The 26,084-nt window shown below is 33.7% G+C and overlaps 5 protein-coding genes across 8 annotated transcripts; 2 read left to right on the top strand and 3 right to left on the bottom strand.

Moving 5' to 3' along the window:
• Window positions 1–128: 128 nt before the first annotated feature.
• Window positions 129–2,998, bottom strand: LOC103854236. The gene has a single exon (XM_009131169.3). The coding sequence runs from the start codon at window positions 1,980–1,982 to the stop codon at window positions 1,176–1,178; it is 807 nt and encodes a 268-aa protein (XP_009129417.1). The 5' UTR covers window positions 1,983–2,998; the 3' UTR covers window positions 129–1,175.
• A 1,056-nt stretch (window positions 2,999–4,054) lies between these two features.
• Window positions 4,055–7,047, bottom strand: LOC103854237 (putative pectate lyase 11). Its single transcript, XM_009131170.2, has 5 exons — window positions 6,791–7,047; window positions 5,808–6,250; window positions 5,417–5,717; window positions 4,669–4,807; window positions 4,055–4,495 (listed from the first exon to the last, which is right to left on the bottom strand). The coding sequence occupies exons 1-5, from the start codon at window positions 6,922–6,924 to the stop codon at window positions 4,274–4,276; spliced, it is 1,239 nt and encodes a 412-aa protein (XP_009129418.1). The 5' UTR covers window positions 6,925–7,047; the 3' UTR covers window positions 4,055–4,273.
• Window positions 7,048–9,900: 2,853 nt separating this feature from the next.
• Window positions 9,901–20,126, top strand: LOC103854238 (uncharacterized membrane protein At3g27390). 4 transcript variants are annotated; one of them, XM_009131172.3, is made up of 8 exons: window positions 9,901–10,149; window positions 10,363–10,573; window positions 10,902–11,010; window positions 11,097–11,423; window positions 12,087–12,618; window positions 12,705–12,900; window positions 12,978–13,227; window positions 13,315–13,776. In XM_009131172.3, exons 2-8 carry the CDS (start codon window positions 10,480–10,482, stop codon window positions 13,565–13,567), a joined length of 1,761 nt encoding a protein of 586 aa, XP_009129420.1. In that variant the 5' UTR covers window positions 9,901–10,149; window positions 10,363–10,479; the 3' UTR covers window positions 13,568–13,776. The 4 variants fall into 4 exon arrangements, with proteins under 4 accessions (XP_009129420.1, XP_033141813.1, XP_009129419.1 ...); XM_033285922.1 differs by lacking the exon at window positions 13,315–13,776 and adding an exon at window positions 19,710–20,126 and having other exon boundaries at window positions 10,050–10,293; XM_009131171.3 differs by having other exon boundaries at window positions 10,051–10,293.
• Window positions 20,127–20,752: 626 nt separating this feature from the next.
• Window positions 20,753–23,080, top strand: LOC103854239 (succinate dehydrogenase [ubiquinone] iron-sulfur subunit 1, mitochondrial). Its single transcript, XM_009131173.2, has 2 exons — window positions 20,753–21,462; window positions 22,719–23,080. The coding sequence occupies exons 1-2, from the start codon at window positions 20,783–20,785 to the stop codon at window positions 22,882–22,884; spliced, it is 846 nt and encodes a 281-aa protein (XP_009129421.1). The 5' UTR covers window positions 20,753–20,782; the 3' UTR covers window positions 22,885–23,080.
• A 379-nt stretch (window positions 23,081–23,459) lies between these two features.
• Window positions 23,460–25,584, bottom strand: LOC103854240 (protein WVD2-like 7). Its single transcript, XM_009131174.3, has 5 exons — window positions 25,232–25,584; window positions 24,277–24,836; window positions 24,135–24,209; window positions 24,003–24,054; window positions 23,460–23,927 (listed from the first exon to the last, which is right to left on the bottom strand). The coding sequence occupies exons 1-5, from the start codon at window positions 25,301–25,303 to the stop codon at window positions 23,847–23,849; spliced, it is 840 nt and encodes a 279-aa protein (XP_009129422.1). The 5' UTR covers window positions 25,304–25,584; the 3' UTR covers window positions 23,460–23,846.
• Window positions 25,585–26,084: the final 500 nt, after the last annotated feature.

Here is a 26,084-nt window from a genome sequence, read left to right as displayed (position 1 = left end):
TTTTAGCTTAATTTATAATGAAGGGCATTTCTCCTAAATAAACTATTTTCAAATTGATCACAAAAATAGATCATAATAAAGAAAATAACCAAAATATTTCATTTAAAAGGTAAAAAAAACTCTAATTCTTTAGATATATTAAAAAATAAAAAAATAAAAAAAAATTAAAAATAATTTTTTTTTCTAGTTTTAGATTATATGTTTTCAAATTCGAACTTTTATATAAAAAAGTTATTATAATTTTTTTCCGAAATTTTTTATTATCTTTTTCAAATTTTTATTTTGTAATTCGAATATACATTTTGAAACTATTTTTAAAATTTTATATTCAAATTTTTAATATTTATCTTTAATTTATAAAATTTTAAATCTCGATCTCAAATCTCCACCCCTTAACTCTAAATCCTAAAGTTTGAATTAGTTATCTAAAGATATAAGTGTATATTTACCTCTTTAATAAAATATTTTTGTCATTTTTGTCATTTTGATCCTTTTAGAGTTTATATTTGTAACAAACTTTTTTAGTGATATCGTAAGATATTTTCCTATTATGAATCTGAAGTAACTAGTTATTACTTTTTCTATTTCAATTTAATTATCGTTTTAAACCTATGCAGCCACACATATTAAAAAATATTTAATTTTGTATATTTTTTAAATAAAAACATTATTATATATATATATATATATATATCTAACTATTAAAATAATAGATTAAATATAAAATTAATATATTTTGTATTGAAATTAGAAATGATACTTATTCTGAAATAAGTATTTTACTCTAAATGATAACTAAAATAAAACTGTGTGGATACTACAAAACGCTGAGAAAGACCTGAAGAAAATTAGTGTAAAACGAATCTCACCATGCTAACTAATCTTCACTTTCCTGTCTAAATTTAAACTTAAATATGATCTTCACTCTCACATAGTCTCATTACGTTGGACACAGGACACGTGTTCTCTCAATTGTCTTTTGAAAGTGGAAATTACCATCACCACATGTTCTCTCTTTAACTAAACAAAAGATGAAACCAATAAAATTTTCCAAGACAAGCTCCTATGGACCCGGTCAACTGAAACTTCGGTTAAATCCCCTATATCTCTTTTCTTCCCTTTTATAGTTTTCACCATTGCCATTAAGCAAACAAGAGATAAGAAAAGTAAGTAATTTAATAATTAATTACCGCATTTAAGAAAATCTCACATTCACATATAAAGATGACAAGGACCATTACGCTCCTATCTCTCGCCGTCGCCGTCTTGGCCATTACCGCCGTCTTCGCCGCTGATCCTCCAACACCAGCCGGAGCGCCTAAAGCCAACGCCAACAAAAGCTCACCCACTCCTCCCGCCGCCGCAGCATCCCCCAAACAATCCGCCGCAGCATCCCCCAAACAACCCGCCGCAGGATCACCAAAACCAACCACCGCAGGATCCCCCAAACAACCCGCCGCAGCATCCCCAAAATCCACCGCTTCCGCCCCAACCTCGCCGCCTACGGCTTCTGCTCCCACCACCACCAAGAAGAACTCCTCCGCCACTCCAAGCGCTTCCCCATCTTCAGGTGGTGGCGCCCCCACAAACGCTCCAAAATCTTCGTCAGCCAAAACTCCGGCTCCAAGCCCCGACTCAAGCACCGGAGGTCCTACCAGCTCATCCGAAGGTCCTACAAGCTCATCGGAAGGTCCTACAAGCTCGTCCGAAGGCCCTACAAGCTCGTCTGAAGGTCCTACTAGCTCGTCCGACTCACCATCCGCATCTTCTCCGCCGTCTCCGACACCAGACATGTCTCCGTCGTCGTCCCCTGATGAAGGACCCACCAGTGAAGGCCCCGAAGCTTCAGCCCCGACGGGAAGAGCCTCGTCGCTTGAGATCTCTATCTCTGGATCTGTTCTCATCGCAGCTGCATGGTTCTTCTTCATATGATGAAATGTTACTCTTGTGTTTCTTATTACACTTAAAAAGGCTCGTTTCATTTAATATTTTTTGATTCCTTAAAAAAAGGTTTGCATGTTGTTGCACAAAAAAAAAGGTTTGCATGCACTCAGGTTCAGTGGAATTCGTGCATAGTACGGAGGTTAGGATTTGATGTTGTAATAAAAATGTTTAGCTTGTGTTAATTTATGATTAATATATGATCATGTACGTGATCTAAGTGGTTATAATGACCATTAAATGCTTATGGTTAAAAGGGTCTATTATACTAGTAGTAATTTATGCCCATTTTCCAGTTGGCTAGTACATGTTCCAATACTGCTGAAGATCAATGACAAACAATATACAGGAAAATCCAAATAAAACTTAGTAAGGAAAACTCTAGGTAGAACTATACATTACTGCTTGACCAAAAAAAAAAATAAGTATACATTACCTTTTTATTTTGAACAAAAGAAGTATACATTACCATAAAGGAAAAAAAACGGAGAATATAATTTAACTCAACAAGGTAAAGTATATACTAACAACAAATAATTAGCTTCGGATAAATAGATTGTTTTCAGTTATCAGATACATGCATCTGAAAACGAATAACTAGTTAGAATACCCAAACAATATCCTATAAATAGTTACAAAAACCATATCTTTTTATTTATAGAGAAAAGAGAACAAAACAAACACCTTAACCCTAAATAGCAAAATAGCCTAATAAAACACTGAACATAATACGTCCATCTTCATTACAAGTAAATTTCAAATCTCCATTCCCATTTCTCTTCAATTCTCCTTGAAAAGTTTAATCAATCATCTGCTCTCTGAACCTCACGGAAAACAATTGTAAATACCATTTGAAAATATACCGCAAACATTCAATAGAAGAGACCAGGGGATCAAAATCATCAACACACATATACATATACCATGGCAAGCCGTTTTTTCTTAGTCTTCCTCCTCGTAATTCTAACAATCGTTAATGCAACATTAGCAGCTGATGTTGCTGAAAAACTTCAACCTGTTGTTGACACCAAAAAAGCAGCAGACAACGCTACGAAGAGCTTGATAGATAGCCTTGGTCCGTCTCAAGATAACCCCGATTACGAAATCCCTTTAGAACTTGCACCCGGCGGTGTCCAGGTGGTGGATGATTACCTTCCCAATATTAGCCCCGGCGGAGGAAAAGATGACTCTCTTGCACAACCAGAATCGGATATGGATGTCAATAACTCGCCATCTAGCCCTGCCTCTATATCTTTTACAACCGTTGCAATTGCTGCGGTAGGAGGAGCCAGCTTATTTTTCTTTTGAACACATGCAGGAGACCAAACGATGTCCTTTAATTTCGACTACTCATGTAATACTTTTATGATGTTTTTGGAATCTATGGCGAAACTGTACTTTGTTTTGTCTACATAATTACATTTGCTACATTGTTTTCAAGATCAAAAAATTTTAAATGCTAACTGCTAAGTATGCGTAATGCGTGGAATACAGGTTACCCAAGATTAATTATATCAACTATCAGGATCATAAAGAGGACAAAAATGTATCAAGCTCAATCCTATAGTTACTGAGTTACAATTAGCCATATGCACCCATGCATTATAGCGAAGATCAAATGATTATAGCCCCGAAAAATGTGTCCTGTCTAGAAAACTGGACGTAAATAGCGTGCCCTTTCACGAGTGGCCGACAACTTTTTATAGCCTTAAAGTGAATTTTTCTTATGTCAACGCAAAATATCAATGACATTTCTAGGCATGACTTCACCGCGCTATCTATGATAAATTCATCATGGACTTTCTTCCTTAAATCACTAAAGACAATTCGATCTCTTACCATGTCATATTTGTTACTAATAATTACTGCAGTCACTAGTTAAACATTAGCCAGATTTTTGGGGTAGTAAAATAAAACTAAAATAGTTTATTTTGAGTCGATGGCTCGACTACTGCCTACTGGTATCCCACATAGGCATCTAAAGAAAAGGTTGGAAAGATCAAAGACAGAAATAAATAAAACCAAATTAATATATTATGGTCTCGATCTGAAGAAACTATGGGCTTAAAAAGATTTCTATGCTTAGATTAACTTCTTGCCAAGAAGTTCTTGGTTAACAAAACAACACAAACTATATTAATATAAATTTAGAAATCATCTCACGCAAATGTCTAGAGACATAGCAGACGCATTACACTTTTAACATTACAATGAAAACTTAAAACCAAAAGAAGTCTCTTACCCTTCATTAATTAGAAGTTTAGAACACACGAACCATTGCATAAACAATTATTTCCTCTTAACGATTTCATTATCATTGTTATACTGATAATTAACAGCGACGACCTCGACGACAACTTAGTGTTCCTGCCGTCGTCGTGATGGAACCCACAAGCGATGATGGCCTCGCGCTTAGACTAGAAGCTCTTGCATAAGTTGATGAAGATCTAGCACCGGATTGCCGGAAATATGCTCCGTTCAACAATATATCCCCTTCCGATCTCCAGTTCCAATGTCTCCATTTGCTTTCGGGTGCGTCTTCATGTTTTGTAACCTATATATTATTACAACATTAAAATAAACACATGCCACAGTTTAATTTTGAACAATCGCCTAACATGCATACAAAACTACAAACCCTTGAGCTAAATGCTCGGGTCAACTGTCACGTGTTAAATTTCATAAAATAACAACATTTCAAATTATAGAAAATTAACAACAACGTACCTCTTTATTGAACCGGGTATTAGGAGCGAGAAATCTATTTCCTTGGCTGAATATCGTCGGGGAAGCACTTCCACCGATGGCATACATTTCCCAGTGAGTGTAATCATTGTTCACAACATGGAAATATCCATGCCTGCACCTGTTACTTATAAAACCCTAAATATTAATAACATATTCAACTATAACTAGCACTTTCATTTCATGGTATAACAAAAAAAAATCTCAAGTTATATATTTAAACTTAAAGCTTCTTTTTTTTATGAAAGGAAAAAAAATATTTAAAGCTTCTTTGTACTGATTTTAATTAACTTTTCATCCATGCATATGTCCAGTAGCGTGAATCTTCAAAAGGTAATTAGTATTAACTTTTTCTAACCATAGTTAGATACACACTGAAAGTCACAAACCAATTAAAGTATTTCCTCTAACCGTCTGGAATTAGATGAAAATCAATAATGTGTATCTGCATAATTAATGGTCGATTTGCTTTTTTGGGTATCATTTTTGTTCATATGTCATTTAATGAAAGAAATCTTAGCATATATATAGCCATATAGTGATGTGACCGATGGTGCAGTTAAAAAGTCTCATTCTCCTTTTGCTGACTTCTTACTCTATAAAGTCAAGCTTTCACATGCAAACTCTTTATGCGCATGCTTCGGACCACGCACGCAAGCTTCTATCTCTATATATCAACGAGACTAGCTATGTGTGTGAGCGATGAGGGATAAAAATGTAATTTGCTTACCGTGGCATCCTTTGAACGAGCCCTTCTCCGAAATGGTTAAACGCAATGGTGACTTGCATGTTCTTGTCCTGTGTGTAGCTATCGTGGTGTCCTAAAAGCATGACTTTGTCATGGTGCGTCATGTGGTTGTTCGATATAGTTATAGCTGTCGAACCATGTATGGCGTCTATCAGACCATCATCGCAGTTTGAGAACGAGCAATGGTCGATCCACACATGCTTCCCTCCAAATATCGCCACTGCGTCTCCATCTGATTTGATCCACCACCCAGTGTGACGTGGACCATCTCTAATCATCCCAGCTATAAACACAAAATATATTAATTAGCATGTTTTATAAAGAAGTTTTGGTTCCAATATATATCAAGCAAACTAGTCTATATTTGTTTCACCTGATCCTGGTTTGCAGTCATGGATGTTGATTCCATGAATGATGATGTTAGTTGCATAGTGGATCTTGATGCATGGTCCATCGGTTATGTGAACACTTGAGCCTCTACCATCAATGGTCTTAAATGATGTGATGATCAGTTCCTTCTTAAGCCTAATGACCATATCTCTCTTGAAAATGATCCATAAAGGCTCTTCTTGCGTGACAGCATGTCTAAGGGTTCCCTGTCTAGGACTTACTGGATCGTCGTTGGCCGGATCTGTAACCACGTAAATTCGGCCACCGCGGCCTCCGATAGCGTGTTTGCCAAACCCTATAGCACAATCGGCTAGCCGTTGGCGGTTAGTCTCCCAGTTTGGATCGCAACGCCAACAATCATCGATAGGATTTCCAGTTCTACAAGATAGGTAGGCCAGGCTCCTCCTTGATGCATTGAATACACTCCTACAAACAAATATAGAAAATATACAAACATTCGTATTAATTGTAAAGTTTGATCTATTTAAATGTGAACATAGTATGGTAGTTGTGGAAAAAATGTCGGCCACAATTGGTATATAGTTATAGACAGTAGGCACTAGGTAGCTTGGGAAACCAATTAAATAAAAAATAGCTAGCTAGCTAGATAGTACTGTTAAATATGAAATGTTTTTTTCTCCGAAAAGGTTTTCTTGATTTTAGATGAATCGAAAATGCAAATATAGAGTGAGTAGTTTGCAGAAAGTTCACAGAATCTTCAATGTGAACCAAAATTAAGTTTAGTTAACAGTTGGTTGAAAAAAAAACAAATCTAAAGCTTAGATTACAAAAATATTTGTTTATTGGGATTTGTGTACAATAATGTGATGTACCATGATTACAACTTACAAGTGAACGAAAGAAGTGACAGACGTTTATGGAATTAACTGCTACATTGTATAAACAATTGTATCACGATAGCGTTTTATATTTACAAAAGCAACAATGTTATAGCATAAACCATACCTGTTGACCTCATCAACTACTAGATTCGGATCTTGGGTATGAGGCGACGAACTGGAAGAGAATGCTATCGTGTTGCCGATTGATAGGAGGAATATTAAAGTGTAAACAAAAGGATTATTAGAATACGAAATCATTATTCTAAACAAGAACGAGAGAGAAACAAATATTATAAAAGAGAGAAGTTTGTGTGGAAGTTTGCTATCGTTGGAAGAGTATATAAAGGGGAAGTGAGTGCCGAGAGTGGAGGCGTGATTTATTAAGTTACTATTTCTGAGATATGGTATATTTTTTTCTTACAACTACTATAGGACCTACTTTATGGTGATTTCAGGTGAGGATAACCAAACGGTTAATGATGTGAAAACGTTAACTGGGCTCAGTAGTCAAAAGTAATTTGCAAAATGTCAACTTGTTGACCTCCCTAACGATGCCATTTTCCAATTTTTTTTCCTTTGGTTTCGCCTCACTTTTGCATTCAAAGAAACGTAATCACAGTCACAGACACAGTAAGTGGTTTGAAATGAAATGATTGTCTTTGTAAAAGTTAAACCTAAAAACCGGTAATTTGACCATGGTAGTCAAAAGTAACTGCCTAAAGTCAATATCTTTGATAGCAGGTACGGCACCGTTTTTTGCTTTCTTTCCCCACTTGCACTTTCGAAGAACAATTTGTTTATGCATGCATCATAGGTGCTGTGATGATGATTCTTAACAAAGAAAATGGGATTGTGGACTGTAATTTAATAGACAGACTTGGAGGACTTGTAATATAATAAACCTCGAACTCAATCTGGGCCCTAATTCAAAGCCTTTGATAAAGCGATGCATATTAGGGATCTTCATCTTCTTGACACTACAGTTTTCAAATATAACACGAGGTTTGATGCATCAATGTTTTAAATTAGCATAAAATCGTTTTCAATAATTAAAAGGGAATACTCGAATCATTTTATAGTGGAAGTAGCAATGTTTTTGTTTGGCAACTTTTTTTTTTTAATAAAAAGGTTTAAAACCGTGAACTGTGCATGGTGGATGATGCCAAGAGAAGAGATCTCACAGGAGAGTTTTGCTGGACAACACAAGAAACAGGTATCAGTAAACAAGAATACAAGTTTCTACCATTCGCAGCACTTCAAATAATATGCAATTAGGTATTACTGATTTACTGTATAAAATACTGATTATTCCCTCGTTCTAGATCACTACAAAATCACAAAAAGACGAATCGTACAACAAAACGAATCGATTCTGGTCCCAAAGAAAGAATTAACAAGTGTAGAATCATTAAACTGCCGATTCGCTTAACACTAGAATGCCACTTGTCTTTAAACAAAGCAGTTGTTTTGATTTAACATAAATCATCCCTGATCTACTTACATTGGGAGATATCTATTAGCATAATATTTTTGAAACATAATCATGATCTGATTTATAAAGAAAATGATTACTAAAAAGAGTAATACATTTTTTATGTCAATTATCTTCGACTATTTTTTACAGTGTACTACTATATTTAAAAAACATTTTAACGTGACATTTATTTGCAAAATACTTATAAATGGATCTATAGTTATGCCTTTTTTCTTCAAAATTTCAATGCTAGTTTCCATGCTGCATAATTAATACACTTATAAATGGATCTATAGTTGTGCCTTCTTTCCTTCAAAGTTTCGACGCTTTTTAATTATGTCAGAAAATTATCAATACTATTAAAAGGGAAGAAATCCTAAAAAAATCTACTTATGTAAGTTTATTGGACTTTTTTTTTTAAACTACAAATTAAACTAAATATATCTAAACTATTAATATGTCATATTTTTTTTTCTCTTATATCTTATTGTTAATTATCTTATTTTTGTGGAACCATTATTTTCAAAAAATATCCTAATAATAATACCTACTATCTAGGATTAATATTTTGAATCGTTACTAAATTAGTGATTTCATATCTTACGATTTCAAATATGATAAAACACTACTTTATTAAACAAAGTTGACATATCCACTTCGATTCATGCATAAGAGCCCATCGAACTGGTATATGCAAATCATGCATTGCTCTTTTCTTCCACCTACAAATAATAAACACGAACAACCAACTTTAGAGCTGCAATATTAAAATGTTATTAGTAATCATTTGAATTGTCATTACAAAATTAAACATTACTTTTAGTATACACAAATCAGTAGAAAAAAGTTTTAGCCACATATGTTATTATTTAACATATAATTACTCAAAATTATAGTATAACAATGTACTACAATAATATGATTATAACCCATTATGATCATATATATCGAATTTGACCATATGATATATCATTTTTAAGAAATTAAATTAATTTATTTGAGACCACGGGTTTGTTTTTTTTAACTTTGTTAGATTCAAATCATTTTTTTATAAAAACTACTTCCAATAATAGTGGGCTCTTGGAGTTTTTACCGGATTATATCAGATTTTTAATTAACTTTTTTTTTAAATCCGAACCAGATTATATATTGGGTACCGGGTATACTGTTTGATCAAGGCTCCGAATCGGATAGGAAAACGCTTCTTAAAATTCAAACATCATAACAAAAAACTCTTAAATTATTTTTTCTAATAAAATTTTATAAATTCATGCAATTTTACCAAAATTGTCAACAAAAAAAAAGATACTCGTGCTTTGAAAACGGGTCAAAAAAGTAGTACATTTGAAATTGAATATAGATAAAAATAGTATATATTGATGGTTATAATTATGATACAAATATGTAACAATAGAAACTAATTTTCAATTTAAAATAAGCAACTCATATCGTTACTACATTTCAATATTGAAAACACATTGTTCTTCAATATAGAATATATATATACTATTAAATCACACATATAATCTTTAAATCTACTTCGAATAAATACCACACTTTAATTTTTTTGAAAAACATAAATTTGTAAGATTTGAAACAAAAGATAAAAGTAGTTTTTCAATTAATATTGGATCAATAGATGAAAAACAAACTCGCACTTTTAAGTGCGGATCAAAATCTCGTTGTTAGTTATTTGCCAATATTGCCAGAAAATTATGTCATTTCAGAAAATAAATACCTCAAAAATTCCATTCCGACAACAAAAGTAGCCGCCACTACAACCAATACAAATTTACCTGGAAAGTAATAAAAGCTATTTTAACTGCAAAATTAGGCATTTTCATGGAGTCTCCTTTGATGTGACTTCGTTTGTCCTCTATATGCCTCGTTATCTGTAAGTTCAGATATTTGCTAATGCGTTAAGCTCAAGCCATCCACAAAAACAAATTATTAAAGCAGATAAGTCGAAAGGATCCCTCTTTGCTTCTTCTTCTTCGTTGGACAAAGAGGTCAGTTTCTTTGGTTGTCCTGTTTAATTGTAATTTTTTTAAAAATCGTAGTTCGAGAAGAGGAAGGATTTCTTAATCGCAAATCACTGCCACGTGAGACTTTTAAAGCTGTATCAGCATTAACGTTTCGTAAAGATGAAGAAAGTATGTTTACTCTGTTTTCGTTCTGTTCAGCTCTCTTTGTTTACTTATTTTAATTGTATCTGCTTCCAGGACTCCAAAATCAATACCAAAAATAGCGTTGAAGCTCTTAGGAAGGCGCTGACTGGGTCTTGAGAGATGGGTTTGTGTTAAACTCGTGGGGTTTAAGTCAAAAGATTCAAAATTCAAATGGAGCCTCCAAAAGGATTCCTTGCTTCTTTGGTGCATTTCTTAGTGTTCCTTCCTTATTTCACTGCATTGCTGTTTCTGGGTGTCATCAAAGGTATGACCTTTATAGTTCTTTATAACATTGCTTCCATGTTTCACACTTTATCTCCTTCATTCTTCTATTGGGTGGCACTAAAGGTCTGAACTTTCAATGGATCTCTACCCCTTTAAGCCTAGTTTTCAGTTTGTTCAGACAAAGTGGTTTTAACTCACGTTGACTTCATTACATGGATGTTGACTTTAGTGATTGTTCTTCATACTGTAAACTATAGAGCTAATTTGAGTGTCTGAAAGTTTAAGAAGTCAAGCATTTTGATTCTGTTTAGGCTCATTTGCACTTATCAAATTCATTATAATGTAACAATGCTTTCTTTGTTGCTTAGGTATCGTTCTGTGTCCACTGGTATGCTTCGTTATGACTATAGGCAACTCTGCGATCATACTAACTCTTTTGCCTATTCACATCGTTTGGACATTCTACTCAATAACGAGGTAACTAACTCCTCTCCTGAAAACATTCCATTTTCCTTTTTTCTCTCTCTCTCGGCGTTGAAGACTCTTTGTTTGATTCTTCTCAGTGCCAAACAATTAGGACCGATCTTGAAGCTCTTTATATGCCTATGTCTACCTGCCGCCATCATTCTCTGGCCAATTCTTGGTGTCTTAGCAAGTGTTCTTGGAGGAGCTTTATATGGTTTTCTCTCCCCAATCTTCGCTACCTTTGATGCCGTTGGCGAGGGCAAGCCTTCCCCTCTTCTCCATTGCTTTTATGATGGAACTTGGAGCACCGTCAAGCGCAGCTTCATTGTTGTCCGTGACTTCAAAGACGTGTGCTTTCACTCCTACTTCTCATTTATGGATGAGATTAGAAAATGTAGTCCGGATCAGAACTATCATGAGATAAGGTATATGTTTATGCTCGTTCTTGAGTTCTAACGTATCTTTAAATAGAGCTTACTAGGCCTGGTCTTCGGGTTCGAGTCGGTTCCATTCAGGTCTAGTCATTTGGAACCAACTACGTACGCTAAGCGGGTTTGGGTCGGTTCAAATCTATAATTAATATATCTGTAATTTTTGAGTCTGGTAGTGGATCCGGGTCGGTTTGGATATTTAAAATCGGGTAAAACTCAAAGTATCCGAAAACCACCAAAATTTAGCTGAAATCTATATCATATTTAAATAAAAATTTGCAAAATAACCAAAAAACTCTTAATAATTGAAATTTTTTAAACTCTATATTTAACATTTAATGTTTTTTTATTACTTATAAATGTTACAAAATAATAATAAAGATTGCAAACAAATTAAAATATAGAAAATAGAAAATATAAAGTCATAATTTTGGATATTCATGTTTTTAGGTTGGGTATGAATCAGTTCTTATAGGGTCGGGTCTATTCGGGTTGATTCTTTTCAGATCTATTCGGATCAGTTCTTTTCGGTTCCGGTTCTTTCGGGTAGAAGAATTTTCGATTCAACTAGAAACTTGTAAATTTTCGAGTCGGTTCCGGTTCGAATTTTCCGGGTAAAGTGCCCAGCTTACTTTATGTCTGCAATTTTATTTGCAGGCTACTTCAACTTCCAGGTGCATTGATAGCTTCAGCACTCGGGATTCTTGTTGCTTTCCCTGTGATCTCACTCGTAGCCTTATGCAAAAGCCCTTACATGCTCTTCAAAGGTTGGCACCGTCTGTTTCACGACCTCATTGGACGGGAAGGTCCATTCCTGGAGACAATGTGTGTCCCCATAGCAGGCCTAGCAATCTTACTTTGGCCTTTGGCCGTCGCGGGAGCAGTTCTTGGTTCATCGGTCTCTAGCATCTTCCTCGGTGCTTATGCAGGAGTAGTCTCATATCAAGAATCATCTTTTTACTATGGACTATGCTTTGTGGTCGCGTCTGTGTCCATTTACGACGAGTATAGCACTGATATACTTGACATGAATGAAGGATCTTGCTTCCCAAGGCCTAAGTATCGAAAAAAAGAAGCCGAACCAACACCTTTTTCAGGTCCTATACCAAGACAAGGCTCTGTCAAGAACATGGCTTCAACAAGAGTAGGGTCAGTGAGAGTCCCTATGATTGATGTTAAGCCTCTTGACGTAAGCACATGCATATTATATCACAAACCCAAATAGCAAAATAAAGACTTTTTTGAGTTTTGATGATGGGTGTTGAAACCTTGCAGCTTTTGGATGGTCTCTTTGTGGAGTGTAGGAAGTTTGGAGACGTTTTGGCGAGTAAAGGACTGATAAACTCAAAAGATATCGAAGAGGCGAGGTCTAGTAACGGCAGCCAAGTGATCAGCGTTGGCTTACCAGCTTACGCATTTCTTTATGAGATTCTACGCTCTGTCAAAGCCAATACTTCCGGCTTGTTGCTCAGTAAAGTCTCAACCTTTTCTTTGTTTTCTTGAATCATCAACGAGGATTGAACTAGTGACACAATGTTTGTGTGTTAGGTGACGGTGTAACTGAACTAACTACCAAGAACAGACCAAAAGATGCTTTCTTTGATTGGTTTCTGAATCCGTTTTTGATACTAAAGGAGCAAATGAAAGCTACGAACTTAACTGATGAAGAGGAAGAGTATCTCGGAAGGTTGGTGTTGCTGTATGGAGACTCAGAGAGGCTGAAGAGCTCGTATGCTGATTCATCTTCTCCTCTTCTCACCGAGCGTAAAAGAGCTGAGCTTGACGCCTTTGCTCGCAGGTAATGTCTAAAAGTTTCTATATTTATATATAAAGAGAGGCTAAAGTTTCTATTTTTGGACTTTGTGTTTTTGTGTGTGTTTGTTAGGATTCAAGGGCTGACGAAAACGGTGTCAAGGTATCCAACATACCGTAGACATTTTGTGGAATTAGTGAAGAAACTATCGGATGATTTGGAGGTCCAGGACCGTGACGGTTCAGAAATTATAAGAGAAGCGCCTGGTCCGGTTAAGATATTTTCTAGGATATTCAGTCAAAGATCGTTCAGAAGGAAAGAGAGTATCAATGGATCCGACCAAGAATCAAGGAAGGGTGTCTCAAGGATGGTAGATATCGTTTGATCAATGGACACTGGGACGTGTGGATAATGTTATAATGATTTGGATTGTTTTTGATTTGTAGAAGAGTACTGTTATGAAACAGATGAGTATATGTCTTCGGTCAAGAAACTGTAATTTTGAAAAAAAGTTCCCTAGCGAATGCCTCTCATCTGTAAATCATGGGACATGTTTCCCCAACTATCAATCAATTCCAACCAACCAACCATGAATTTCTCGTCTTTTTTATTTGTTTTTGCAGTACTTTGCACATGCAAAATGTTCTCATGTTTTGAAATAACAAGTTCATGCATGGTGAAAAAAAAATAGAAGTTTTTTGTAGATGGAACTGTGGTTGCTATCAAGGAGGTCTCCATGGCTAGGCTTAGTAAGAAGTTGTAAGATAGTCTCATGTCGGAGATTTTCATCTTGAGGAAGATCAATCACCCCAACATCATCCGCAGAAGGTATAGGCTGATGATAGTTTTTGTACTGTAAATGTTCATTGTTTAGTATGGGAATGACCCTTGTTGAATTCAGATGCTAAGCATTTTCTTGAACTCCATAGACCATGTAGGAGGAGGGTGATGATTTTGTATTGGGAATTGTAAATGCTCTGAGTGTGAATGGGTTTGATTGCTAAAGGATGGTTTTCTGTTTTGTGACATTTGATGATGTAGGAACCAGGGAAAAGAGCATCAAAGCATTGTTAATGAATTATGTTCATCAGACACTTGCTTCTTTCTTTCACTACGGTGTCCACTCTCTTTCATATGGCAAGTTAGTTTATATGATTGATTTGCAAATTATTGTGTGCAATGTGTATAATATGACTATCTGTGAAGCTATACAGGTAAAAAATGATTCATTTATAGCTCGTGCTTGTTCATTGCGGATGAGAAAAAAGCAACAGAAAATTGATTTGTGTGTTTTCTATGATGATATCAAAACAGAGGATTGGGAATGGGTTGGATCTTACCTCAAAGGAAGACTCAGCCAACTGAAAGAGAAGCATGAAAGTAAACCTCTATGTCTCTTATCTCTCACAAGTCACATGCTCTCTCTCGTTTATAACATTATGTTTATGGATATGGTTTCGTCTCTAATGTAGTTGTTATATTAATTTAAATGAAAGGTTTGTTGGTTAGTTTTGAGTTTTCTCTACTTTTAAATTTTATAAAATCCAATAATTTGTAAGTTTTGTAAAATTTAAATTTAATAATTCAACTTTAAATTTATTTTTAAAATTTTTTAAGAACTTCAAAAGGGTTCTGCTATTGGACCATAACAAATTTAATTACATTGCAAGAGATTCTAAAGTTCACCGATTACAAAATTTATAATTAAACTAGTTTTTCCTTTTTTTTTTGGGTAAAAATGTTAAGATAATTAAACTAGTTATTAGAATTCATCATGGGTTCTTACCATTGGAGATGGTCTTACCAAGTAATTCAAGCCAAAAAAATGAATTTTTTTTTGAATTAATATTAAATTTATTCACGAAAAAAACCTTTTTACAGAGAGCGAAATTTATGCATCTATCTTATTAAAACTCAAGTACAAAATTGGAATGTTTGGAGACTTGAATAGGACTATTAAAAAATTTGGAGTGTTTGGAAACATGGATTGCAGTCTTTTAAAAAAAAATTATTTTTGTTTGAAAACAAGGATAGTAATATTAAGAAAAAAAATAATGGGCTTATGTTTTTTAAAAAAATTGAAAGTTATTTAGGCCACTTTTAAAATATACCAAAATGGGTCAATCTAATTGCCTAAATTTTTTTTTCTAAACTAACCATAAAACAAAATTTAAACTTTATACACATATTTCAAATCAAAATAATAATTCAAATTTGATTTATATCAAAAATTGATTCAAAAAAAAAATATATATATATATATATATATATATTCAAAAATGGATTTTTACTAAACTATTTTTCAATAACCATTATAGAAAATATTGTCAATATATATAATAAAAATATAATACAAAGCCCAATTTGAAATACCAACTCAAATTATGGTTTTTATATTTCATATTAAGTTTTAAAAGTATAATCTATGTAATTATTTATATGATGGTATGTATAAAATACTATTAATTATATGATTACTTATATGATGGTACATATAAAATACGATTAATTATATGATGATAAAATACGATATATAATAATGACTAGGGATGGGCTTTTGGGTACCCATACGGGTTTGGTTCTGGTCGGTTTGTATTTCGGGTTTTCGGGGTCAAAGATTTCAGCCTTATTAGAATGTTTCTAAATTTTGGTTTGAGTTCGATTTGGATCTTTGCGGGTTTGGTTTGGGTTTGGATAACTAATTTAAATTATTTTTAAAGTCTTAAATCATTATATATTTTAAATTTCTCAAAATGTATAAATAAAATAATATATTACGTATAAATTTGAATAACATATGTCATAATACTTAAGCTTAACATATCAATTGGCTTGATTTAAAATTTTGGATACGGAATCAATAATTATTTTAAGTATTTTTGGTGATTTGAGTATACTTTAACTATTTCAGATATTTACTTTTGACTATCTATATATATTTTCAAGTATTTAAACCAATTTAAAAGTATCATTTTGATGTTTTATATACGTTAAATCTTAAAATAATTAATATATATAAGTATATAAATCTATTTTTAGATAAATTCAGATACTCAAATACTTCGGTTTGGATCAGATTCGGTTCTCTAAATAACAAATTTTTGAATAATTAGAATATTTAATCAATTTATGTTCGGGTTTGGTACTATATTTTTGGATCGGTATCGGTTATGTTTCTCGAATTCATTTTTCCAAATCCTAATAATTACATGAAAAACAAATATCAACATATTTTTCAAAATATACACCCGCGCGCCTGCGCGGATCAAAATCTAGTGGTGATTATTTTTCTTGACGCCTTTTTCGTATGCTGATTCATCTTCTCCTCTTTTCACCGAGCGTAAAAGAGCTGAGCTTGACGCCTTTGCTCGCAGGTAATGTCTAAAAGTTTCTATATCTACTAATAATAGCAATCCCAATTAATTCTAAAGGTTATGAATCTTATTTATGTTGAAAAGTCATGACTATTGAAAAGTTGTGACCATTAATATAAGTATCCTTTTAAACTTGAAAAGTTGTGACTATTCACATAAGTATATTTTCAAAATAACTATCTTTTCTAATTAATTCCAAAGGTTGTGAATCTCTATAAAATTGAAAGGTTGTGTTTCCAACATGCAACTCTAAAAAATGGAGTATTTTTCATGTGTCTTTTCATCTAAAATGATATTAAAAATCCCAAAAAATGTCTTTGTACAATTATTTGTTTGATTAAAAAATCGTGTATTAGTTAGAGTAAAGAGTCATTTTTTTCCATTGTAAAAGTAAAATAGATTTTTAGAATAGCTAAGGTGTCTTTCTATAATGAAGTTGTTTTTTGAAATGATCTACCTATATAAAATTTATTTTTAAATTTTTTTAAGATGTCTTTTTATAATTAAACTGTTTTAAAATGATGTGTTTATTCAAAATGTGTTGTAATAGTATTATGTTAAAATAACTACTTTTAAATTGAAAAGTTACGACTATTCATATGAGTATTATTACAAAAATAAATAACCTTTAAATTGAAAAGATGTGACTACTTAAATTGAGAAGTTGTGACTATTCATATAAGTACCACTTCAAAATAACTACCTTTAAATTGAAAAGATGTGACTATTCAAATAGATATTTGAAAATCTATAAATGGTCTATGTCCATACTTTTCTCAAAGTAAAAATTTGTCCTTACAGTTTTACAAATTTTTAGAAAAAAACAAATGATAATATGTAGGATCAATCATTCATGTCTCGATAGCAAAAATAATTCTAAACAAGACAATAAAATTATTATTTTTTCTTTTTTTTCTTTCTCTTTCTTTCTTATAAAACTGTATTTATGATTACGTATGTTCCATCAATACATGATTCATGTCCTATAATTTCATACACTCAGATTATATGAGAAAATTGTTACATCCATTTTAATGACTGTTCATGATACATGTTTAGGGTCGACATAATCAAACGTTTGCAAATTGATGATTTGCATGCATTTAGGAATTCTGATGTTGGATTAGAAAGTAAAGAATCATGTTCCTTAAACGTTGGACATTACATTCATAAACCATCTATATAAGCATGACATCTGGAAATGTTGCATTCTGGCATTTTGTTGTAGATCTGGAAATATTGTTTTTTTTTGTTAGTTTAAGGTTTTGTAAATTTTGACACACAGACGAACATGTGCAATGGTTGAATAAGTGCTTGAAATTTGTTTTTCTTTTGTTCTCGAATTTTATTAATAGTAGTCATGCCTGAGTGATTGTTTTGCTTTACAAATAAAAATTGTTTTACAAGGAGTACATGCATGCATATTAAGATTCTGAGGAATGAAAAATGTTTTGCATCGGTTTAATTACTCTAAAACTTTTTTTGACGGTTATAATTTTGTTGGTGAAAAGTCACAATTAATAATGTGAAAAGCTACTAGATATATTTTCTTTTATGAAAAGACACCATTTAAATTGTTCAAAAGTGACAAATAAAAGACTGGTAATTAGTTTCTTAATTATTTGATAAACAATTATGGGGTAGGAAAGAATTCGATGATTAATTATATGGTTAATTGTTTCATATAGTTTTACGAATCCATGTAGTTATATAATATTAATAAGGAGAAAATCCATAATTCTTGGGTAGTTCAAAATATGTAAAGATATAAGTTATCCCTAAAAATTGTATTAGTTTAAAAGAAATTATAAAAATATTTAAGGATTTATTCTTTCATAGTAATTTGTTTTTTCATTCTAAAAATGCAATGGTTTATACAAAATTATTAAAATATGTAAAGATGTTTTTTCACTATAAAAATTACATAAATTTTGAAGAGGTTTTAAAATAGTCTAAAAATGTAACTTTTCATTCTAAACTTGTAAAAATTTTAATGATTTTTCTTTTAGTTCTTTTTCATATCTATTTATTATATGTTTTCAAAAATCTTTCAAATTATCTAAAAAATTCTGAGGTAATTCGTTTTGTTGAGTAACTAATTATTTATAATATTATATAAAATATAAGGTTTTAAATTAAATTTTATGGATTATAATATCCTCTTTTGTGTGATTTTTTTAATTATGATTTGGTTTCAATAAAATATTCGAATCTATTTTGCAATATTTTTTATTAGTAGATAAGTATCAAAAAAATGTAAAACAAGAACATTTTTTTATATGTGCACTTTTCCATTTATACATGAATTTGATATATGTATTATTAATTTAGTAAATCTCTAATTACACTTAAATAGAGAATGATTGTTGGAAATTTAAGTAAATATTTGTAATCATTTAAGTTAACTATTTCAATTTTCTGGATAAACAGTTGAAACTAATTAAATGAAACCATTGCAATATCTAGTGATGAACCATTGTAATTGTTAGTGGTGGTAGTATTTGGTGATGAATCATTACAGTTTTTGGGGAATGCTATACCAATATATGATTCTTCGAAAGCAGTTAATTCTTTAGTAAAGTATAATTCACAAAAATACAAATAATAAAAAAGAAGAAGAATGCATGTGTAATTTACCAAGAACAACATGTTGGACATGATTCTTACAGTTGCTATGCAATCTTGTTTTGACTATACATATATTCTTACATGGTTTCAAATAAATTATGAGTATCCTACTCATCCTTATAAATTATCTTATCAGTTTAGTAAATTATTATGTTTAAATGCGTTTGCTTTTAATTAGTTTTAAATATATTAAATTGCATTTCAAATTTCAAATAAATTACAAAAATAATAATAAGATATATATATATATATATATTAATTGCTATGTACATATTTATAGTTTCTAAATTTGTAAAACAAATATAATTTTAGTGCATATATATAAATAAACATAGACAGGTGCAATCTATATTGTTAGTTGAAAACAAAAATAAACAGTTAAAAATATTAGTTATAAAGTATGATATATATATATATATAATTTTATAAAATGAGTTCGCGTGCGACATCGCACGGGTTCCTTACCTAGTTTATATATAAAGAGAGGCTAAAGTTTCTATTTTTGAACTTTTTGGGGTTTGTTAGGATTCAAGGGCTAACGAAAACGGTGTCAAGGTATCCAACATACCGTAGACATTTTGTGGAATTAGTGAAGAAACTATCGGATGATTTGGAGGTCCAGGACCGTGACGGTTCAGAAACTATAAGAGAAGCGCCTGGTCCGGTTAAGATATTTTCTAGGATATTCAGTCATAGATCGTTCAGAAGGAAAGAGAGTATCAATGGATCCGACCAAGAATCTCGGAATGGTGTCTCAAGGATGGTAGATATCGTTTGATCAATGGGACGTGTGGATAATGTTATAATGATTTGGATTGTTTTGATTTGTAGAAGAGTACTGTTATGAAACAAAGTATATGTCTTCGGTCAAGAACCTGTAATTTTGAAAAGTTCCCTAGTAAATGCCTCTCATCTGTAAATCATGTGACATGTTTTCCCAACTCTCAATCAATTCCAACCAACCATGAATTTCTCGTCTTTTTTAATTTGTTTTTGCAGTACTTTGCACATGCAAAATGTTCTCATGTTTTGAAATAAGAAGTTCATACATGGTGAAAAAACAGAAGTTTTTTTTTTGGTAAGATGTTAAAAGTAGTTTACCAAGTAATTCAAGCCAAATTTTTTTTTTTGAATTAGTATTAAATTTATTCAAGAAAAAAACCTTTTTACAGAGAGCGAAGTTTATGCATGGTGATTATTTTTCTTGCAGATGTGACGGTGTTTCTCACTTTCTAAACGGGACGGGCTTCCTCTTGCCGGCTCCTCTTTTATTCAGTAGGTAAAGGCATCCAATAAAATAATACCACGTGTTAGATAACACTCTCCTCGAGACGAGCACGCGCCTTTTGGAAATTTTCCAGTGCTGTGACGGCCACGATTGACCTAAGTTAGTATCTATAACGAACGGTCACAATGTCTCAAAGAGTTACTTGTACAAAAGATCTACGGCTCTTATACGTAGATGAAGCTGAGCCTCACATCTACAAATACGCACACGTAGGTGATCTTGCTAATTTTGTGTTTATTATAAATTAATTATTTTCCGAAAAATATAAATACTCAAATTAATATTCAGCCATCTTCAATCTCCCGTGAAAATGGCGTCCGGCTTGATCGGAAAATTGGTTAGAACCAATCCGTCGCGATTAACCACCGCGGCGAGGCTAATCCCGTCGCGATGCACAGCCTCCGCACCACAACCGGAATCAAAACCTTCGTCTAACGGCGGCAAACCATCGAACCTGAAGACGTTCCAGATCTACCGATGGAACCCCGACAACCCCAGCAAGCCCGAGCTCCAAGACTACCAGATCGATCTCAAGGACTGCGGCCCGATGGTCCTCGACGCCCTAATCAAGATCAAGAACGAGACGGATCCCTCCCTCACGTTCCGCCGCTCGTGCCGAGAAGGGATCTGCGGCTCGTGCGCGATGAACATCGACGGGTGCAACGGCCTCGCGTGCCTGACGAAGATCGAGGAGGGGGCGAAGGAGACGACGACGATCACTCCCTTGCCGCATATGTTTGTGATAAAGGATCTGGTGGTGGACATGACGAATTTTTATAATCAGTATAAGAGTATCGAGCCGTGGCTGAAGAGGAAGAGTCCGGCGTCGGATGAGCATGGGAAGGAGATTCTGCAGAGTAAGAAGGATAGGGCGAAGCTTGATGGGATGTATGAGTGTATTTTGTGTGCTTGTTGTAGCACGTCGTGTCCTAGTTATTGGTGGAACCCTGAGTCTTATCTTGGCCCTGCTGCTTTGCTGCATGCTAACAGGTAATGATTAGAGATTGGTAGTGTTGATGGCTTGTGAATAATGGATATAGAAATGAATTGCGAATGATAGGACTTAGGACCTGCTTTGAGAATTTGAATGGATGGTTGGGAAGATTCGTGTATACATAACTTGTTGTTAGCTGCATTGATTCGACTTGTATCTAATTGTAGGAACCGCATGTTCAATGTTTTGGTTTAGGAAGTTGGTTTTGATTGAGTTAGTAGATAAAGTTTTGATCTTTCGATGTGTTTGTAACACTATTCAAGTTGAATTTTTAGGGGAATAGGTTGCATGTTGTAGGAATAGGAACCTGTTTTTTAGAATGTGCATGGAGGGTTGGGAAGATTCGTGTATATATATCTTGTTGTTAGCTGCATTGATTCGACTTGTATCTAATTGTAGAAACAGTATGTTCAATGTTTTGGTTTGGGAAGTTGTTTTTTTTATCGAGTCAGTAGATAAAGTTTTGATTTTTCGATGTGTTTGTAACACTATTCAAGTTTCTTTTTTATGGGAATAGGTTGCATGTTGTAGGAATAGGAACCTGTTTTTTAGAATGTGCATGGAGGGTTGGGAAGATTCGTGTATATATATCTTGTTGTTAGCTGTATTGGTTGGACTTGTGTTGTGGTGCTTGAATTAGTGTTTCCAGTCTAGCTAATTGTAGAAATATTATGTTCCGTGTTTTGGTTTGGGAAGATGATTTTGATTGAGTTAGTAGATAAAGTTTTGATCTTTCAATGTGTTTTAACACTATTCAAGTTGGCTTTTTATGGGAATAGGCTGCATAATGTAGGACTAGGAACCTGTTTTCAGACAGAATTTGCATGGATGGTTGAGAGTTCGTGTATACAACATATCTTGTTGTTAGCTGCATTGATTCGACTTGTGTTGTGTGGTTCTTCACTTTTGTTTTGCTGCTTGAATTGGTGTTTCCAATCTAATTGTAGAAACAGTATGTTCAATGTTTTGGTTTGGTCAGCTGTTTTCAGTCGAGCCAGTAGATAAAGTTTTGATCTTTCAATGGGAAGATTCGTGTACGCATATGACATATCTTGTTGTTAGCCGCATTGACTCGGCTTGTGTGGTTCTTCATTTCTGTTTTGCTGCTTGAATTGGTGTTTTAGCAATCGGATTGTGGAAACAGTATATTCAATGTTTTTTGGTTGGGGAAGCTAATTATAATCGAGGTAGTAGATAAAGTTTTGATCTTTCGATGTGTGTTGTAACAAGATACTTGTTTTCACATGTGCAGGTGGATAAGCGACAGTCGTGATGAGTATACTAAGGAAAGACTTGAGGCTATTGACGACGAGTTCAAGCTTTACCGTTGCCATACGATCTTGAATTGTGCCCGTGCCTGTCCAAAGGGTTTGAACCCAGGCAAACAGATCGCGCATATCAAGCAACTTCAGCGTTGAACTGCTTTTTGAAGTGTTGTGCGGTCACTGAAGCTAATAATCTTCACAGTCTTGGATTTTCAATTCATTTTTTGTATTGTTGTTGCCACACCTGAAAGAAACTCTTTTGGCAAGTCTTCCCAAGTAGATGAGCTTTGTGGTTGTATCTTGCTGAAAAATCTCTCGAGTAATAAAACTGAAGAAAACTTAAACCTCATCTACTCTTTTGTGTTCCACCTGCAGTGTTTTATAAAATATACGTGAACACAACGTGGTAAGATTAACATAACCACAAGTACTGGCACAAACAAGAAAAGATACATTGACAACATTTGCTCTGTTATTCATATCTTTTGGTCACGGACATAACAGCGACAAAGAAGATGGTGGGTCTCGCGACAATGATGAAATTTTTTGTATGATGTGCGGGTTATGATGGAACATGTGTTGGATGATTTGATGAAGAAGATGGCTGGTGTTTGGTCTGAAAAGGAAAGAAACGATGATGCCCTCTTTCACGTGGCTCAGCTTTTTCTTTTGGGAATGTAATATAATTGTTTATAGAGACGCTTGTTTATTTTATCTTTCACGTAAAGTTGATATTGATACCTTTATTATTATTATCAAACAAGAGCCAAGTTCAAAGAACAAGATTCAGATCATATCAAGAAACTGGACTTGTTCTTCATTACATAGTACATGAAACAAAAGAAGCTACTTCCAGTTTTTTTTTTTCCTATTGTACTCGAGTCTCTCTTCTTAAACTGGTGAAAAAAGAGCATACTCGTTGACATGACATCTACGTAATAACGAAATTGTTTGTGTTTTAATCACTAAGTAGTAGCTTGATCGAACGATCTGAGTTTTTGAAAACCCTAAGATCGATCTCTTTTATTCTTCCATTCGCCATGTGCAGACTTTGTGTGTAGTGTCTTGGTTCCCCCCTAAAGAGTTTCTTCAACGTTATTTTCTTTAGCCTTTCTTTACGATTCTCTTCTTACAGTCTTGGGCTTGAAACAAAGACATAGAAACTGCTTCTTCTGTTTCTTCGTCTCCCTCTTTCCCTGCGCAACACGCAACAGATAATATGAGAATCATCTTGATGTGACCATGTGATTTCAATTGAAGAAAGATCTTACCTTCTTCCTGCTCTGATTCTGATCTCGAGTTTTAGCATTACCCCTGAAACAGCTGGAGGTAAAACAAAAAGAAACAACCATAATCAAAAACAGTAACAAAACCAATACTAACAAAGAGAGAGTCTGACTTACTTCAAGAAACTGAATTTCTTGCGGTGAACCGGTTTCTCTTCATTCTTCTCTGAGATTTGAGTTATCGGTCTTTCGCTGTATTTTAAAAAACAATCAGTAAAGAGTGACAAAGATTAGTGTTACATAGAGAGAAACAACAAACCTTGTTTTCTCTGGTGTAGTAGCAACCTCCGTCCTTGTCTCTATAGGTTTAGGAGGAGGGATTGTTTTCTCCAGAGACAATCTAAACACCGGTCTGTTCTTGGTCATCGATCTCCTTGTTTTCTCCTCTTTCAACAACTCTTCATCTTGCTCCTTCTCCTCCTCCTTGTCATCACACTCACTTTTCTCTTTTACTACTTCCATTTCATCATCCACGGCATCAACAAGAACGTCGTCGTTTTGAATACTTTTCCTCTCGGTGGTTGATTCTTCCTCCGGTAACAAACTCAACGGAGGCTGCGTCTCCAAAGCCTGAAGCAAGACTTCAGCTGGCGTCACGGTAGGTTGCTCTTCCGTTGCAGCTTTCTTGGCTTCGGCTATTCTCTTGTAATGAGCTTCGAAGAAGGCTTTCTTCTGAGCGACGGAGCCAGGACGAGAGTACTTCTCTGCTTCTTCCACATACTTCTTGTGCGAAAACGTTGACCACTTGCCCCACTCAAGATTCTCTGTCATGAACTTCCCAAACGAGATTGATTGGTTAAGCGCATGGTTCGTGTGATCCTGCAAACAAAACAAAACAAAAAACTCACATCAAAATCACAAAGTTGGAAACTTTTCAGTTGAATCTAATGAAGAAACTAATCGTTTGCTTCCTCTCTCTCTCTCTAGAATCCAAAGTTGGAAACTTTCAGTTGAATCTATCTGCTACTTTCTCTCTCTCTCTAGAATGAAACTTTTCATATTTGGTTTCTTAGAGACTCCATTAACAACAAACCCAGAAGCTTCCTTTGTTCAATATCGATAAAGGTTGAAACTTTCTTGGTGGGTATTCATGAAAAGCTTATAAAACAGAGCCCAGTTTCCGTTGGGATATTTTCCGGGAAAATTTCCCAAAAAAAAAACAGAGCTTTTTAAAAATAGAAAGGAATCAATAAATTGGAGAAGAAGAGACTAACCTCATGAGAATCGGTACGGGTTATAGGAGCTGCGAAGGAATATGAATGAGCTAGAACTGCAGATTCACCCATTTTTTAGCTTCAAGATGAACAAACAGAACTCAGAAAAATTAAAGGTTTTATTTTTATTTTCTGGGGAAAGTGTTTTTTTGCTTCGTCGTCAATAAAACGTCTCTTGAAATTCAAAATTTGAAAGGGGAGAAATGTTTTATCTCTCTCTCTGTATGTATGTCGTTGAAAGGGAACTCAGATTTTCTCTCAAGCTGAGGTGGGGAGAAGATCTCAAGAATATTATTTACATCTGGGTCCCACCAACAATTTGAAGATAAAATCAAAACATAAATTAATGTTTCAATTTTTAAAAACTTTTTAGGTTTTGTTATTTTTTGAGGATAGGAAATTAAAAAGGATTAGAATTATAAAAAGAACTTGGAAGAAATGATTTTTTTTTTTGATGTGGTCGTTGAAATGAAGTGGTTGAGAATTGAAGCAAAAGGAAAATAAAATGTTTTCTGGCTGACATTTTTTTTTTCTTTTTCTCTTGTGATAAAAGGGAAAAACCTGAGAAATTCCAGAAACTTGGTCTTCTTCCTGGCAATCGATTTTCGAGTCCTTTAAAATTTACATGTTCTTATTTATTAATTATATTCCTGGAATGTTTTAATTAAAAAGTAACTAAAATAAAATCAATTGGATTTAAATCTAGGATTTCCTGTTTACATGTAAAATGAACGTTACTTTATGTCTAAATATGAATGTTTGTTGTAATGAGAACATGTTATTAGAATATCTTTAACGTATATATTTAAAATATTTTTGCAAGATATTATTTTCACCATTCAGTTTCTTTACC

This window comes from Brassica rapa, chromosome A02, assembly GCF_000309985.2.
Source record: "Brassica rapa cultivar Chiifu-401-42 chromosome A02, CAAS_Brap_v3.01, whole genome shotgun sequence".
NCBI classification, from domain to species: domain Eukaryota; kingdom Viridiplantae; phylum Streptophyta; class Magnoliopsida; order Brassicales; family Brassicaceae; genus Brassica; species Brassica rapa.
Note: the sequence above shows the minus strand (reverse complement) of the source record. Positions and strands in the feature narration are given on the sequence as shown.